Here is a 14172-nt window from a genome sequence, read left to right on the forward strand (position 1 = left end):
TGATCATTCTGACCCCATGACCCATGAGGGTAACTGATGGTCATTTTATATTTATTCCATTTCCAAATTATTGCACCAACAGCTGTCAACTTCAATTCAATTTTATTTACATAGTGTTCACCAAGCTTCTTGCTGACGGTATTTTAGCCCCTTCCAGCCTTATGCAGGTCTAAATTTGTACCTGATGTCCTTTGACAGCTATTTGATGTTGCCCATGGTGGTGAAGAGGTCAGGACAGGTGTGCATTATTCACCAGGAGTTCAAATAATTATTTCTCCTACTATATATAAAAAGTAACTGCTGTTGCTCCCTCTTCAGGATCTATCATAGGGTGCACTCTGAGGTCACTCAGTGAAACACACAGAAAGCAGCAACACAAAGGTATCCCGTGGCATCAAATGACGTGAACTGGAGTGACACAGAGGCCTATGATGCAAGGCCTGTTCTGCCTGACAGCACTTTGTCAAGCGTGTGCATCCCAATACATATATGTGTGCTTATCTTTGTGTCTCCAGGCTGTAGGCATGCCAGATGAAGGATAAGGCAATCATCTTCTAGTTCTGTACACCGAAGTATATATTTTATCTTCCTTTAATACACAGTATACAGTTATTTCTTTACAATATCTAAAAAAGTGTAAGAGGTTACTGAAAATGTTCTGTTTAGTGGATACAGAAGTTTTCATGACACAGTTTCAGAAATGCCACATAAATATTATGAGAAAATATTCAAGAATAGGAAAGAAAGGGAATAAGAAACTGATGTAATTTCAGCAAGATAAACAAAAAAGGTGGAAAGGTTAGAGAGAAATCTTAGAATGAGAAGATTACAATCCGCTCTCAAACACACACAGATACTATTTATACATGATGGGTGTGTGATATTCTGCCAACAAACAGCATGCTACTGTAAATTTAGTCGGTGTCTACGTACAAGTGTGAATAAAACTTTGTATTCGTTCATGCATATGAATCACAGCCACCACCTCTGTGGTGAGTGACACTAATCCCTCTGCCCACTGAAGAACTGAATCTATGAGTGTAAACCAAGTCGTCTGTCAGCTGCCAAATGCTATACAGTTCACTGTCTCATTGTGTCTCGCTTGTTACCATCTCTCCAATCCTCAGAAAGTACCAGGACCACGAGATAAACCACTGTGCACATATAATAAACAGGGCAAGAAAATTATTTTACATTGTCATTAACCAGTTAATTGGTCTCTGCAATGTATGAATTTAAGATATTCAATTTGCTAACACATTGAAAATGCTTGTCAGAATCTCTATAGTCCCATGTTGGCAGTCCAAAGCCTTCATTTTTCAGTTTACATTGATGTAAGTCAAGGAAAAGCTGCAAATTCTCACATCTGAGAAACTGCAACCTTAAAATATTTCTGACTTTTTGCTTTAAAAAGAGATAGAAATTAAACATTTTATTCCTGGTTGTTTCATTCACAGTTATTAGAAAATTCCTCACATCCTTGGAGATAATAAAACAATTTTAAGCATTTATTACATTAAAACCCTGTCATACTCAAAAGTGCAATAATTTTTGGATGCCAGTCAGAGTTTTGGGAACCAACTGGTCACTAATTCTCAGAACAAGGCACATTTAAATAAATTAAACAAATGCAAAAAGTTGAAGCAGCATAGAAAATAATGTTAGTAGTGGCTCTGGCAGGCGAAAAGAGAAACAAAGTATACCCACTCTTTAACTTGGAGCGTACTTTGTTGGCCAACTTCTTGATGTCTGCCATAAGATCCTCAAGTTCAGCTTTAGTTTCTGAGAGGAGATGAGACAAAAGGAGAGGATGTGTTAGTGGATTATATACCAACTCAGCCAAGCACATAAACCACTGGGAAATACGATTTCACAGGCACCGACTCCACACTGACACACAGGAAGTGTCGCTCCCAACAGAGACAAACATTCATCACTTTCAGTCCACAGCAGCACAACTCATCCTTCTTAATGCTTCTTTTCTATAGGGAGTAACTACATCCTCCCTTTTCTCTTGCAGTCTTTCGTCTTCTTTCCAGGTTTACACTGTTAAATATTCACATTTATATTATAGAGACACAAAGATACGGATCAATGAGTGTGGAGCCGGTACAGAGCCAAAGAGTGGCAGGACCACTACATGTCACGGTTCTGGGTCTATGACCCAGTGTTTTGTTTTCTGTATTACTATTGAACTTTAATTTACTCGTGATTTATCAGTTCCTGTTTTTTAGTGTTGAAGTTCTTAGTCTTCTGATTTCGGTGTTCCATGGTTGCTGTCTCCCCTAGTCATGTCCGTGTCTCTGTGTTGTGTTTCCTGTTTTACTTTGAAATCCGTGTCCTTTGTCAGTGTATTGAGTTTTGCTTCCCCATGGTCTCATCATGTCACATTACTCCCAGCTGTGCTCTCCTTCTGTGTTTCATTCCCTCGTTATCCCTTTGTGTATTTAAGCCTTGTGTCTGCCTCTGTTAGTTGCTGGTTTGTCTGCGGGTCATCCCCTGTATTTCTGCGGTGTCTCTCTCCATGTTTTCAGGTTCAACGTCTCAGGTTTCTAGTCACAGGTTTTTGTTCCTTGTATTATTATTTCATAGCTGTTCCCTGCCAGGCTCTGCTTTGGTTTGTGTTTTGTTTTCCTTTATTAATAAACTTCCTCATAGCTACGCTGTCGTCAGTGTTTGCATTTGGGTCCACATCCTTCATCTCCTGACGATCACTACAAGGTAAAGTATGGCCACACAAATAGTGGTGGAGACCCTAAGGGCAGGGCTCTAGAGTGCGACCAATTTGGTCGCAAATGCCACAAAATTTTTCAATGTTGCGACTTAAAAAAATCTTGCGACCAAATGTTAGAGTTAAAAAAAAAAGACTACGCAACTCTGAAAGTCTCCGTGTGGTCAACAGCAGACACACATTATGCCCCTATCGTGGTCTAAACCAATCAAAGATAGTCAGGGGCGGGACCTCTCTGATTGGCCGTGGTCCAGTTGAAAGTGCAGGCAGATAGAAAGGTGAGTAGCTTGAATAAAGCCATATCGATTCATTAAATCCTGAATTGACTTTTAAATATAAATGTATTTGGCCAGAAACGCCAGAATCTCAGGTTAAAGCTCACAAAACTATTTCAACAATGAGAGCAGGTAAACGGATTCTGCACAAAGACGTAAACACAGAGCGCGGACCCGACGCATCAGAATCGGCTTTCTCTTTCTCGGCTTTCTCACCCGACGGCCCGTACACGGACACGCCGTCGGGGCTAAAAGCCGACAGCTCACTGATTCTGATGCGTCGGGTCCGCGCTGTCGTTACGTCTTTTTGTGCTAGCTTCTGAGCAGCAGATTTTGTCTCTCTCCAACCAAAATTCACTGAACCAGCAGCAAACTACGCTTCACATTTGATAAACGTCGTCATGAATTCCCTCTGACTTTTGCATTTTTGTCTGTGAAGGTTCTCAGTCATCCAGGTCATTGTAGTCTAAGGAGCTTGGAAAGAAAATGCTTCTTTCCAAGAAGTCCAGACGCATTTTTGCTTCCACCACGATAAAGATCACACTTCATGCACAGCTCTCTCTCTCTCTCTGTGTACTTCAAGAACAGTTTCCCATCTCAAATCTGTTTTCTGTATTATTCATTTGCTTATTGCCCACCAGTCTACCGTTGTTTACAGCGCTGTCAGCCGCTGGTTTGTTTGGGGTTTTTTTTATACTTAAATGTCCTCAGACAGGAAAGCCTAATTTCTGCTGTTCAATACTGAAGAAATTTAAACTCTTTAAAATTATGCAAAATTGCAGAATATTTTTAAGGTTATCTACTATAAAAACTCAGGCCAGGAACATCTCCTTCATGTTTTTCTGTGTTTTATTCTCAGTTACTTTGACACAAAGACATCAGCTGTGATGTTCACATCTCTGATAAAGTCTAGTGTCAGTACTGATAAATGATCAGAATTATAATATTTCTGACTGTCTGAGGCAAAATTTAATCGAATCGGGACCTTGTAAATCGGAATTGAATGGATTATAGAAATCAGTGATGATACCCAACCTTAGTGAGTAGCCTAGGCCCGACAGAAGTGGATGTAGCTTTGGGTAATGAGAAAAGATGAAAAGAACGATTAATAACTTTTTTGTTAAGTTAAGGCCTGATCCATCTGAAATTCATATCCATCAATCTTTGAATGCTGAAAAAGCACAGTGTATCCACAAAACACATTATATGCTGCAATAAATGCACTGCCCAAGTGTTCCCTCTCCCCACTGCCTTTCAGCGGCAGGCAGCAGCAAACGGGTCGTCAGAGGAGGCCGATGTGATGATTAAGTTTAACATTACCCACAATATTACCAAAGAGTGCCAATGCACTTTAAGCACAAGCACAAGATTGTTAGTTAATCATTTACAAATCAATATTGTCTTTATGGACAGCAATTTTCCCCACAAAAAAGTGCACATGTAAAACTGCGGTGTTAAGCAATGTGGTTGAAAAATTTGGGTGCGCCTAACTTTTGTGCAACCGTAGCAAAAAATTAGGCTAGAGCCCTGCCTAAGGGGCTTGCACATGTTAACTGCAATAGGTACCATTTCTTTTTCCGACAGTGCATTGCCATGAAGAAAAATCAAGGCATTAGTTTATGTGCCAAAGTAATGATTTTGTCCTGGTCCTACAAAGTTTCCTACTTTGCCCCCTGGTGAGGACAAAGATTTTCTATTTTAATGATCGTAGCTATAAGTCAAATCACAATGGATGACAAATTTAGCCTACAACAGGATGAATTTAGTATATACTGTATATATTTGATATAGATGATGGAGTTACTAATACATTTAAAATCTCTTCCGGTAGTTTATACTGATCGTTTAATACGTAAAAAATGTTCAAATGGAGAAAACAGCGGGTACTAGAACTGGAACAATTGATGTAGCTTTGATCAACGATGAAGACTTGAAACATTTGCTAGTTTCAAGTCAAATCAGTATAATATGTTATAGGAAACAGAATACAGCAAAGTGATTAACTTTGGTCGAACAGGGAAAAAGGTCAAATTTCTCTTGTCATACCTTCTCATGCTGGCTAGTCATTAGATTGCCTAGGATTGCAATAGGCATAACCTACTGTCTTTAATGTGCTACTCTAAATTTTCTGAACGCGCAACAGTAGCCTAAGTGTATGATAATCAGCCACATTTTTACGTTCAACTGTTTACAAGAGGGACCAAAGTTGGCATCATTTGCTGAAGAGAGTGAGGTTCTTGGAACAGGGCACTCATGAGGATTCACAGAAAGGGAAGGTCAGCACTAAATGGAGAACATAAAGAAACGAAGAATGATGCCTTCACCCTTCTATCCAGCCATCCATGGGCATGTTTAACACTTTATTTTGTGAGCACAAAGGAAGTTTTTCTCTTCAGTGAAACCTTCAAAAGTCAGCAGCAGTGAAGGGCCCACTCGAGTGCTTTCCACGTCATGTTTTTATAATAAACTGAAGAACCAACTGTTGCTCATGATACTTTCAGCTGAGGCAAACATTTTCATTTTGCTTCAGGTTATCACAAATGTGAAAAAAGCACTGGAAATACATTTTATATTCTCTAGCAGTCAAATTTGTGGCTTTTTTCATGTAGAAGGGCCACTGAAGCATTAACCATTGCCTGTTTAAAGGCTGAATACATCCATCATCCAATCATACACAGAAGATGATTCATCTTTTTTCATATATGGATCTACATTTTCATATTTTTTTTCCATGTGCATTCATCACCAACACAACCTCAATTAACCTCAATTTATTTAGGGCATGCTATTTCGCTGTTACAGTGAAATAATTGCATGGCCTCATATTAGAAAGTACGTGGTTAATTATTTGCTTTATGACAATGACAGCAGTGGAGGAAGTAGCAGGGAGATAATAACATTTACAGTGCTGTGAAAAAGTATTCGCTTCCTTCCTGGCTTCTTAGTTTTGTGCATATTTATCACACTTAAATGTGTCAGATCATCAAACAGATGCTAAAATTTAGAAAAACATAACCTGAATAAATACAAAATGCAGTTTTGAAAGGATTATTTCATTTATTAAAGGACAAAAAAAGCTCTTCGACCTTACTTGACCCTGTGTGAAAAAGCACTTCCCTCATAAACCAGATAAAAGAACTCCAATCAAGATCTGTGATAATTGTGAGTTTGTCACATCACTGTGTAGGAATTGTTGCCCAATGTTCTTTGGAGATTTTTTTTAAATTGCCGCCTCTATGATGCCAAAACAACCTGACCCATCAGGGCATGGACAGAACACCTCTGGTTTCATCTGGAAATCCAAATCATTTGAGTCCTGCAAGTTGTTGTGCAGGATCTCTGCTGACGCTACCTGTTCTATTGTTCTATTAACCTTCCCTAAAACGCTCAATAGGTCTGAGAACTTGACAGTTTGGAGGCCAAGTCAACAGTATCTTGGTATTTAGTGTTTCTTTCAGCCACCAGTTACTTTTTAAAGTATAGCAGGATGAAATGTGACAATGAAAACTGCCATTTCCACAAGTTTGGTACACATCAAAGCTTTATTGTGTTTACACAGGTGCATCCACTTACAGGAGTCCACAGGAGCTGTTGCAAATTCCACTTAAATCTTCTTACAACTGCCCTAATGCAAATTAGTATTAGCTTACAAATGCTGTTTAAGGGTTAAAGTAAAGTGCTACCCATTGCTTCAATTTTCACTACGGAGGGGAGGAAAAAAAAAGTCAGAGAAAATGGAAAAGCTTTCACACATATTCCCTCTCTCTATCACACACACACACACACACACACACACACACACACACACACACACACACACACACTACCCTGGAGCATTAACTGCCATTTTTAGCACATTGCAAGGGGGTGAGAAACTCATTTATCATCTTAATGCCATAAAAGAACCAAATCTCCATATGTTAACAAGCTGTAGGAGGCCAGCATACATAAAAGATTCTTCTAAAAAGTTATTCCGGTCAACCTATTCAATCAAACCAAACCGCCTGCAGTAGTTCTTTCTAATGAGTTTGTTTCTGTGTAGTTCCCTCCTTTTTAAAGCTGAATAAATCACAACGATAAATAACGGCCAGTTTTAGCCCCACTAAACTGAAATTCGTGCTAAACATCTGCACCCAATTAGAGACACAGCCTCAGTGGATAATTTGATTACACAGTACGAGGAATACTTCAATCACTGCTACATGTTCAATTACTGAAATATAATATTTGCACATATCTCTGATGGGAAAGAAACTGAGAAATGTGAAATCATCATCATCTCTTCCTCTGAAGCTAAAATGCAGATCCATATTATATGAATGCTCCTCATGGCAGTCTGGGATATCATTTTAATGATTACGAACAGTCAGAAAAGCCCACATGGATGGCAAACTGAACTCTGAAAGGAGAATGTTATATTTGGATTTTAGTCACACTGAATAATACATACTATTTCATCTAAATCCTAATCAGGAGCTCATTCAAACAAACCCTCACTGATGCGATAATGCAAAAGATGGTAAACCATTTATACACTGATGAGCAAAGCACTACAAGACTTTAATCTGCTTAACAGATGCATTTCCATATCAGCAGACATCAGCCTGTGGTACGTACAGCTCAGTGAGACAAAGCTGTGGACACACAGAGTGCTGGCTGATAGGTGTCATTTCACATGCAGCTTTTTTGTTTTGTTTGTTCTTAAACAGCAAAGTGGAACATTTTCATTACATGGCCAGAAAACACACTGATGACCCTAAAGTCTAGCTTCAAACATATCAAGAATAAATCTGAATCTATTTTTTTTTGCCAATAAATAATAAAAAAAAAAAAGAGCCAACAATAAATTTATTGTATCAAAGACTTCCTTAAAGCTCAAGCCTTAAAAGCCTTTTCATGCCGTGTATCACTGATCCAGACGCACATCCTTGCAGGAGATTGTGTTTAAGAAATGTCAGAAAATACCTGTTTCAGTAAACGAAATGAAACAAAAAAATTTTTTTTAGGATATATTCAAACGTCTTTTTGAAATGTGATGCATTTAAAGTGACTATGCATATAAAGTGAGATCATGTATTTTGTCCCTTCATTTACATTTGTAAGTCTCTATTTTACAAAAGAACTTAAAGGTGGGAAAAAACACAGAATTAATGTAAGTCTACCATACCAACACTCTCCAGCTACAATAAATAATAACCTACCAATGTTTTTAAGAAGAAAAAAGAAAAAAATAAAGCACAAGTTAGGGTACCAAGAAAAGAAATAGCTACTCCACTCAGGAAATGAGCAATTGGGAACAAGGGAATTTCAAATTCACAAGTAATTGTAATAGAAACACTCAGACCCACTAGATCCTTGGTATGTGTTTGAATAAGCCTATATCGCTTGCAATTAATTTTGCTGCCAGTGGCAACAGCAAATACTGAGTTTGTCAGGGTCAAACACTAAGGTGGTGGGCTGAGAGCTTCAAGGCATGTGGACATGTGCACACTTCTTCATAAGGCTGACTAGTTTCAGTTGTGTAGGACTGAATAGATCAGCGATACATAACATCAGGCAGCTGGGGGCTAACCTTCTGTGTCATCCCTCATTTTTAATGTCAATATAGCAAGTCTCACTATTGACAACAGCTATATGTTGTGAATATGTGTGTAAATAAAAAAATAAACAAATGAAACCAAAACAGACTTTACATAGATTCTCACAGATATGTGAGGAAGAAAAGGCACAAGAAACTCTGCTTCAGTATCTGGTGGAGCCAACTTGTGCCGCAATAGCTGAACACATTCACATTTGAGATGGTTGGTTTCCACACATGAACTGCTCACTTCAGGACATTTAACAACATTTCTGCTGGCTTAAGGTCAGGACTTTGACTTGGTTGTTCTAAAACACCATTGTTATTTTTCTTTGGTAATACAACTGATGTGCTGAGGGTTACTGTCTTGCTGCAAAGCCTGCTGGTAAGATTCAGTTCACAGACATCATCCTTAGAATTGCTATAATATTTCAAAATGTCTTGCTCTATCAATCATGGGCAGCTATTCTTGCACAGTTGTAGCAAAATAAACCCAAACCATGATAATACTATGACAATGGCAGTGTTCATGCTGGAGTGCTGTCTTTTTCCTTTTCTCCAAACAAAGTTTTTTCATATTAATTTCATCGGTTCATAAAACATTGTTCAAACAGCTTTATGGATTCTTCATGCGATCGTAAGCAAACTGCAAGATGAGCTTCTTGCAGTCTTCACATACACACCAGTTTCTTTTGATCGTTGACTCATGAACATTAATCAATGTGTAAAGGTCTTTACTCGTTTGGGAGTCTTGAACTTCAATCTGTCTGACTGTGGACGGGTGAAATCTAAACTCTTTAGAGACAGATTTGTATCATTTTCCAGTCTGATTAGCATGAATTCCTCATAACTCTTACTTTCTAAAATGTGTTGGGATTTTGATTGTTCTTGAAATAAAAACATTGTGCTCATTCATAAATGATTACAACTTGAAATAAACCTGTAGGCCTGAGTAACAGGTTGTGATGTGATGTTTGTGAGCGGTTGGTTGAGGTTGCTGGTAGTCAGTAGGTAAAACTGTTTGCAAGAAGAGACATGGCACACTAAGCCTAAAATCTCTCTGCGATTGCTTTGGCCACTAGCAGATTGCTGCAGCCGCTTGTAGTTTGCATGGAAGACACTGAATTGCCTGCAAACACTCGCTAACCATTCACAGAGGGTTTTTTCACGTTTGAAAAAGGGAACAACAAACCAGAGAATGTCTGCCTTCAAAAATCGCACCTTTTCAAGCGCGTGATAGTGATAGAATCATTTTTACTTCAATCGTCTCTGTTTGAGGGTAAAAAATATGTAAAAAAGTATAATATTGTAAATTCATGGTTTAATTGGGTTCTATGAGTTTTAGAACTAGAAATAAAATCTGCTGATGTCATATTTATGTAGACAAACAGCAAATCTCAAACTCAGAGAACTGGACAGTTGTGTAGGACTGAATAGAAAATGATGCCTTCTTCTCCTCGGTGTGTGTTTCTCTTGCTAATTAAGCCACACACAACTACTTCTGCCGAGTTTGTGATAAGACAAACTCAGGGAGAAATAAAATATATATGTAAATTTGTGGGCGCATTTCACAAATCAGAAAAGCAAGCTATTCCAGCAAAAACAGACTGGCTGTATAAAGACCAGGAGCAGGAAAAAGAGCAGATTCAAAGGACGCACACATTATGTTGGATGATGTGGTCAATGGGAGGACAGTGCAAAGCTTTGATTAACAAGCAGATGAAGAAGCAGAAGAAAATATGGACATAGCTTCTGGGATGGCAAAAGTAAGGGAATGCATAAGATCGTTAAATCTGTATTCTTTCCAATGGGCACCGGCGAAAATGCCAAGCTGCAAAGTTTGGTTGTATGACAGTCTATAAGAAAGGCTGTCACTGCTCATGTGATCTATGACCTCCAGTTACTCAATCATAAGTTTCAATTATTACTGAATACAGTGTGATGCTCAGTTTGGATTTTATGCTCTCTATTAAAGCCAAAAAGGGTGACAAGGGCGGGAACGCTTTAGCGTGCACCTAATAAGTGACTGACAAGTTGCAGTTTCTCAGTTTTCTGATCAAACATCAAAATGGGAAGATGCTCAGTTTCAAGGCGTGACTTCCCCAAAACAATGAGCGATGTCATAATGGTCATGTCCATCTTTTACTTGCAGTCTGACTGTCAGATACAAAAGAGCCTGCAAATGATTTCGTTTAAATGATGGCACAGATCTTCCCAACTTCAATAATCAATCTGAATGGAAGTTAAACATCATAGATTGCAAGAAATTTGTTATTATACCCATTTATCTTCAATAAAATGAAGAGCCTTTTAATTTGTGGATTTTTTTCCCCCCCTACTGCAGTTTAGGTTCATCGTTGTGCCCACTTATTCATGTGTTTGCACTACTTCAGAAACTCAGAGGGGTGTGAGGTTATTAACAAGCGTGTCTCTCGGTTCTGTGTAACCATAGCAACCTCTGGTCACCTGTTCGATGAGGTCAGCTACCAGTATTACAGAGAAAATACCATAAACTGAGTTTTGTTTCAGGCTGTGTGTGATGTGTTTGTGTGTGTGCATCCTCTGCGTGTGCTAAGGAGTTAGATTAGATTTCCCGCTTGTGGTTACCAAACAGAGGAGGCCAAGCTGCTGAATCAAGTGTCTATTCAGCCTCATTACTGACTGTGTGAAAAGAGGAAGAGTACAGGAGCTGATGAATAAGCAGAGGGAGAGGAGAGAGGGAAGCAAATTAGAGGGCAAAACTGAGGAGTCAATTGAGCTGTGGCATCACACTCCATCCCTCTTCCAGACGCTCTCAAATGAAATCTTCAGGTCATGCTTGTTGCCATCATTAAGACTGTGTTGCTATGGCGATGTCTGCAGTCAGTCCTCTCGCCAGCTTCAGATTGTTTCAAAGTGACAGAGGGAAGGAGAGCGAGAGAGACGCTACAAGGCACGGAGAAATGTAGAAGCTCGGAGAAGAACAGTGTGAGCACATATCAAATACACGCAGGAAACACAGGAATGAATTTGTTTTGAAGGGTAATAAAATTACCTTTATGCAGGATTTACACTCACGTTACTCTGATTACTCGAGCTATAATCAATTTATTCACCGCAGAGCAGTCTTATGATTTTAAGTTTTGTTGCAGTTTTTTGTTTCACATTTTGTCGTTTGTACATCTAGTATCCTGTTTCAACATCTTTATCTGCCGTTGTTTGTTTATGCATCTCTTTTTTATGTCTGTTTTATAGTAACATCCTGTTTAATTTGGTAACCACTTTTTGTGCATCTTTTACTTCTCGTCTTTGCCTTTTAGCCATCTGTGTAATTTCCCACCCAGATCTATTAAGTTTCCCTTGGATCTGGGTTCCCACTTCATTCATCTGCTTTTACAATTTGTCAGGTTTTGTTAAAAATCACAGTAACTGTCTTTCCTTCGAATAGCTCTTTTAAGCGTCTGATGATATTGTTGGCTATTTTACTAATTATTGAGAAGATTAAGCAGAAACAAAACAGATCAGACAGGCATGCTCAGTTAACGCTTCCCAATTTCAGTCTAGGTATTAAAGTATGCAGTCATTTACAACTTACAACACACTGTTACAACACACACATGATTAAATTGGTTAAATAAACAAACCGTTTCTCCCATGTGTAAACACTGCAGATCTCCACTGGCAAAATTAATTAATTTAAAAAGACAACAAAAAAAAAAAAAAAAAAAAAGGAGAAGCACACACACACACACACACACACACACACACACACACACACACACACACACACACACACACACCAGGCAAGTCAATGACCTTTTTCACAGTGGACCAACAATCACAGAGATAGATGACTTAACAACCAGAACGGTGGAGATTTGAAATGCTCATTTTGTAAAATCTGTTACGGGAGTATTTAGTAATATCTTAATAATAACTGTTCCTGACCAAGACATCACGTGACATATAAAACAGTGGAGCAGAACACCATTAAGCTCATCAAGTTAGGGTGGAAATGCATACAACACAAGGCTAATGCAGTGCTCTGGGCAATTTGCTGTGTGTCTTCCCCTCTTTCCCTGCTTTCTCAACTGTTCCTGTCATAATAAAAGGTGCAAAAAGCCCAAAAAAACAATAATGATAAACGTTCAAAAACAGTAGAGAAAAGTGGATTAGAATGAAAAAAGCAAAATGTAAAAGTTTATGCCACACTAGCAATACTTTGCCATGCAAAGACAACATCAGTATTGATTTCTTCAGCTGTTGGCAATAAAAAATTTAATATCACTGTAGAAATAATTCCAAAAATTTTTCCTTTAACTTTAAGCTATCAGTGTGAGACTGTTCCTGATTATCAGACTGATGATATCTCAATTAAAGCTTTGAATCAAAAAGCAAACATCCTGCAGTGAGCATGTTCTTATCATCATATCACTTTTCTCAAAGGTGATCATGAAATCGTATCATGTGAACTGAGAAAAAGATCCCAGAATTCTTTCCAACATTAAGCTTCTAGCCTACATGAACTATTACAGCAGGAGTGTTTAACCCTTCATCAAAACACAATCCGAGGTTGCTCTTCACATAACATGGGTAACATGACACTGACAAGATACCAAGCTGCTTCTGTTTCCTCCTCTTTGATGCAGGGTCAATTGGTGCCATTCCAATCTCTAACTTGCAGCTATTTATCTTCTTCTTCATCTCTCTCTCTCTGTCTCTCTGTAAATATATTACCAGTCCTTTGTGTGTTTGCTCCACTTATTGATCGTCTAGAGTCCAGATGCCTGATGTTTCAGAGAGACAGTGTGAGCTCATCCCTCAAATATTACTGACATTTGCCTTACTCCAGAAATGCTGTCCTAACATGGATAATGGCAAACTGAAAGCACAGTTACAATTTAACCACTAAAGTACTATGCATAAAAGAAGTGTTTAAAAATAGAGCTCCTTCCTTCCTTTCCTGGGTTAGATTTGAAATCCCTGGTAACCTCTCAGTGCGGACTCCTTTCTTTCCTGTAACTTTCTATGTGTTACAGGAAAGAAATAAGACTGTTTGGAGGAAAGAGAAAATGGCAACTGCACTCTTCATTCTGTTTTTTTTTTTTTAATTTGGTACTCTACAATTTACGGCACTTCTCATGTTAAATGAGTGAACACCATCAATAGCTCCCTGGAGAGCTCGTCATAAAAATGATTCTGAATGATACTGGGCCTGCCCCCTGCATCGCTACGACAGACTTTTCTCTTTTTCCTTCCAGCACGGTCATTCATAACAACTATAACGCATTTGATTTTCAATGCAGTCAGACAGCACGTCAAAGAGAATATGGGTCTTTCTATAAAGCTGTTGGGGACTAGTGCTGTGTACGTGAAAAGGTTGCAAGAAATCAGATAAATGCACCTTTATGACTTGAGAAGCTCTACAGCCAACTCCTCATCTTAGCTTTGGTTAGACTGGTTCCTACTTCTTACAAGTAGCATCTAATGTAGCTGCTGCTAGCAGCAGACCAAGCAGAGTCTCTTTTAGTCAGGTGCCCATACGGACAAGCCAAATGCCTTCGTTCAAAAAGTTTTATGGTCAGATGAGACAAAGACTAAACATACCT

General features: G+C 38.6%; 1 protein-coding gene across 2 annotated transcripts in view; it reads right to left on the bottom strand.

The window, feature by feature from the left end:
* The window catches only part of LOC134640920 (syntaxin-1A-like), a 76396-nt gene that overhangs the window by 23744 nt on the left and 38480 nt on the right, over positions 1 to 14172 (bottom strand). For both annotated transcript variants that reach the window (XM_063493016.1, XM_063493017.1), the window contains exon 4: positions 1708 to 1782. In XM_063493016.1, coding sequence (XP_063349086.1) covers positions 1708 to 1782 — 75 coding nt within the window. The remainder of the gene's footprint in view (positions 1 to 1707; positions 1783 to 14172) is intronic.

The sequence above is a fragment of the Pelmatolapia mariae genome, linkage group LG14 (assembly GCF_036321145.2).
Source record: "Pelmatolapia mariae isolate MD_Pm_ZW linkage group LG14, Pm_UMD_F_2, whole genome shotgun sequence".
In the NCBI taxonomy this organism is placed as follows: domain Eukaryota; kingdom Metazoa; phylum Chordata; class Actinopteri; order Cichliformes; family Cichlidae; genus Pelmatolapia; species Pelmatolapia mariae.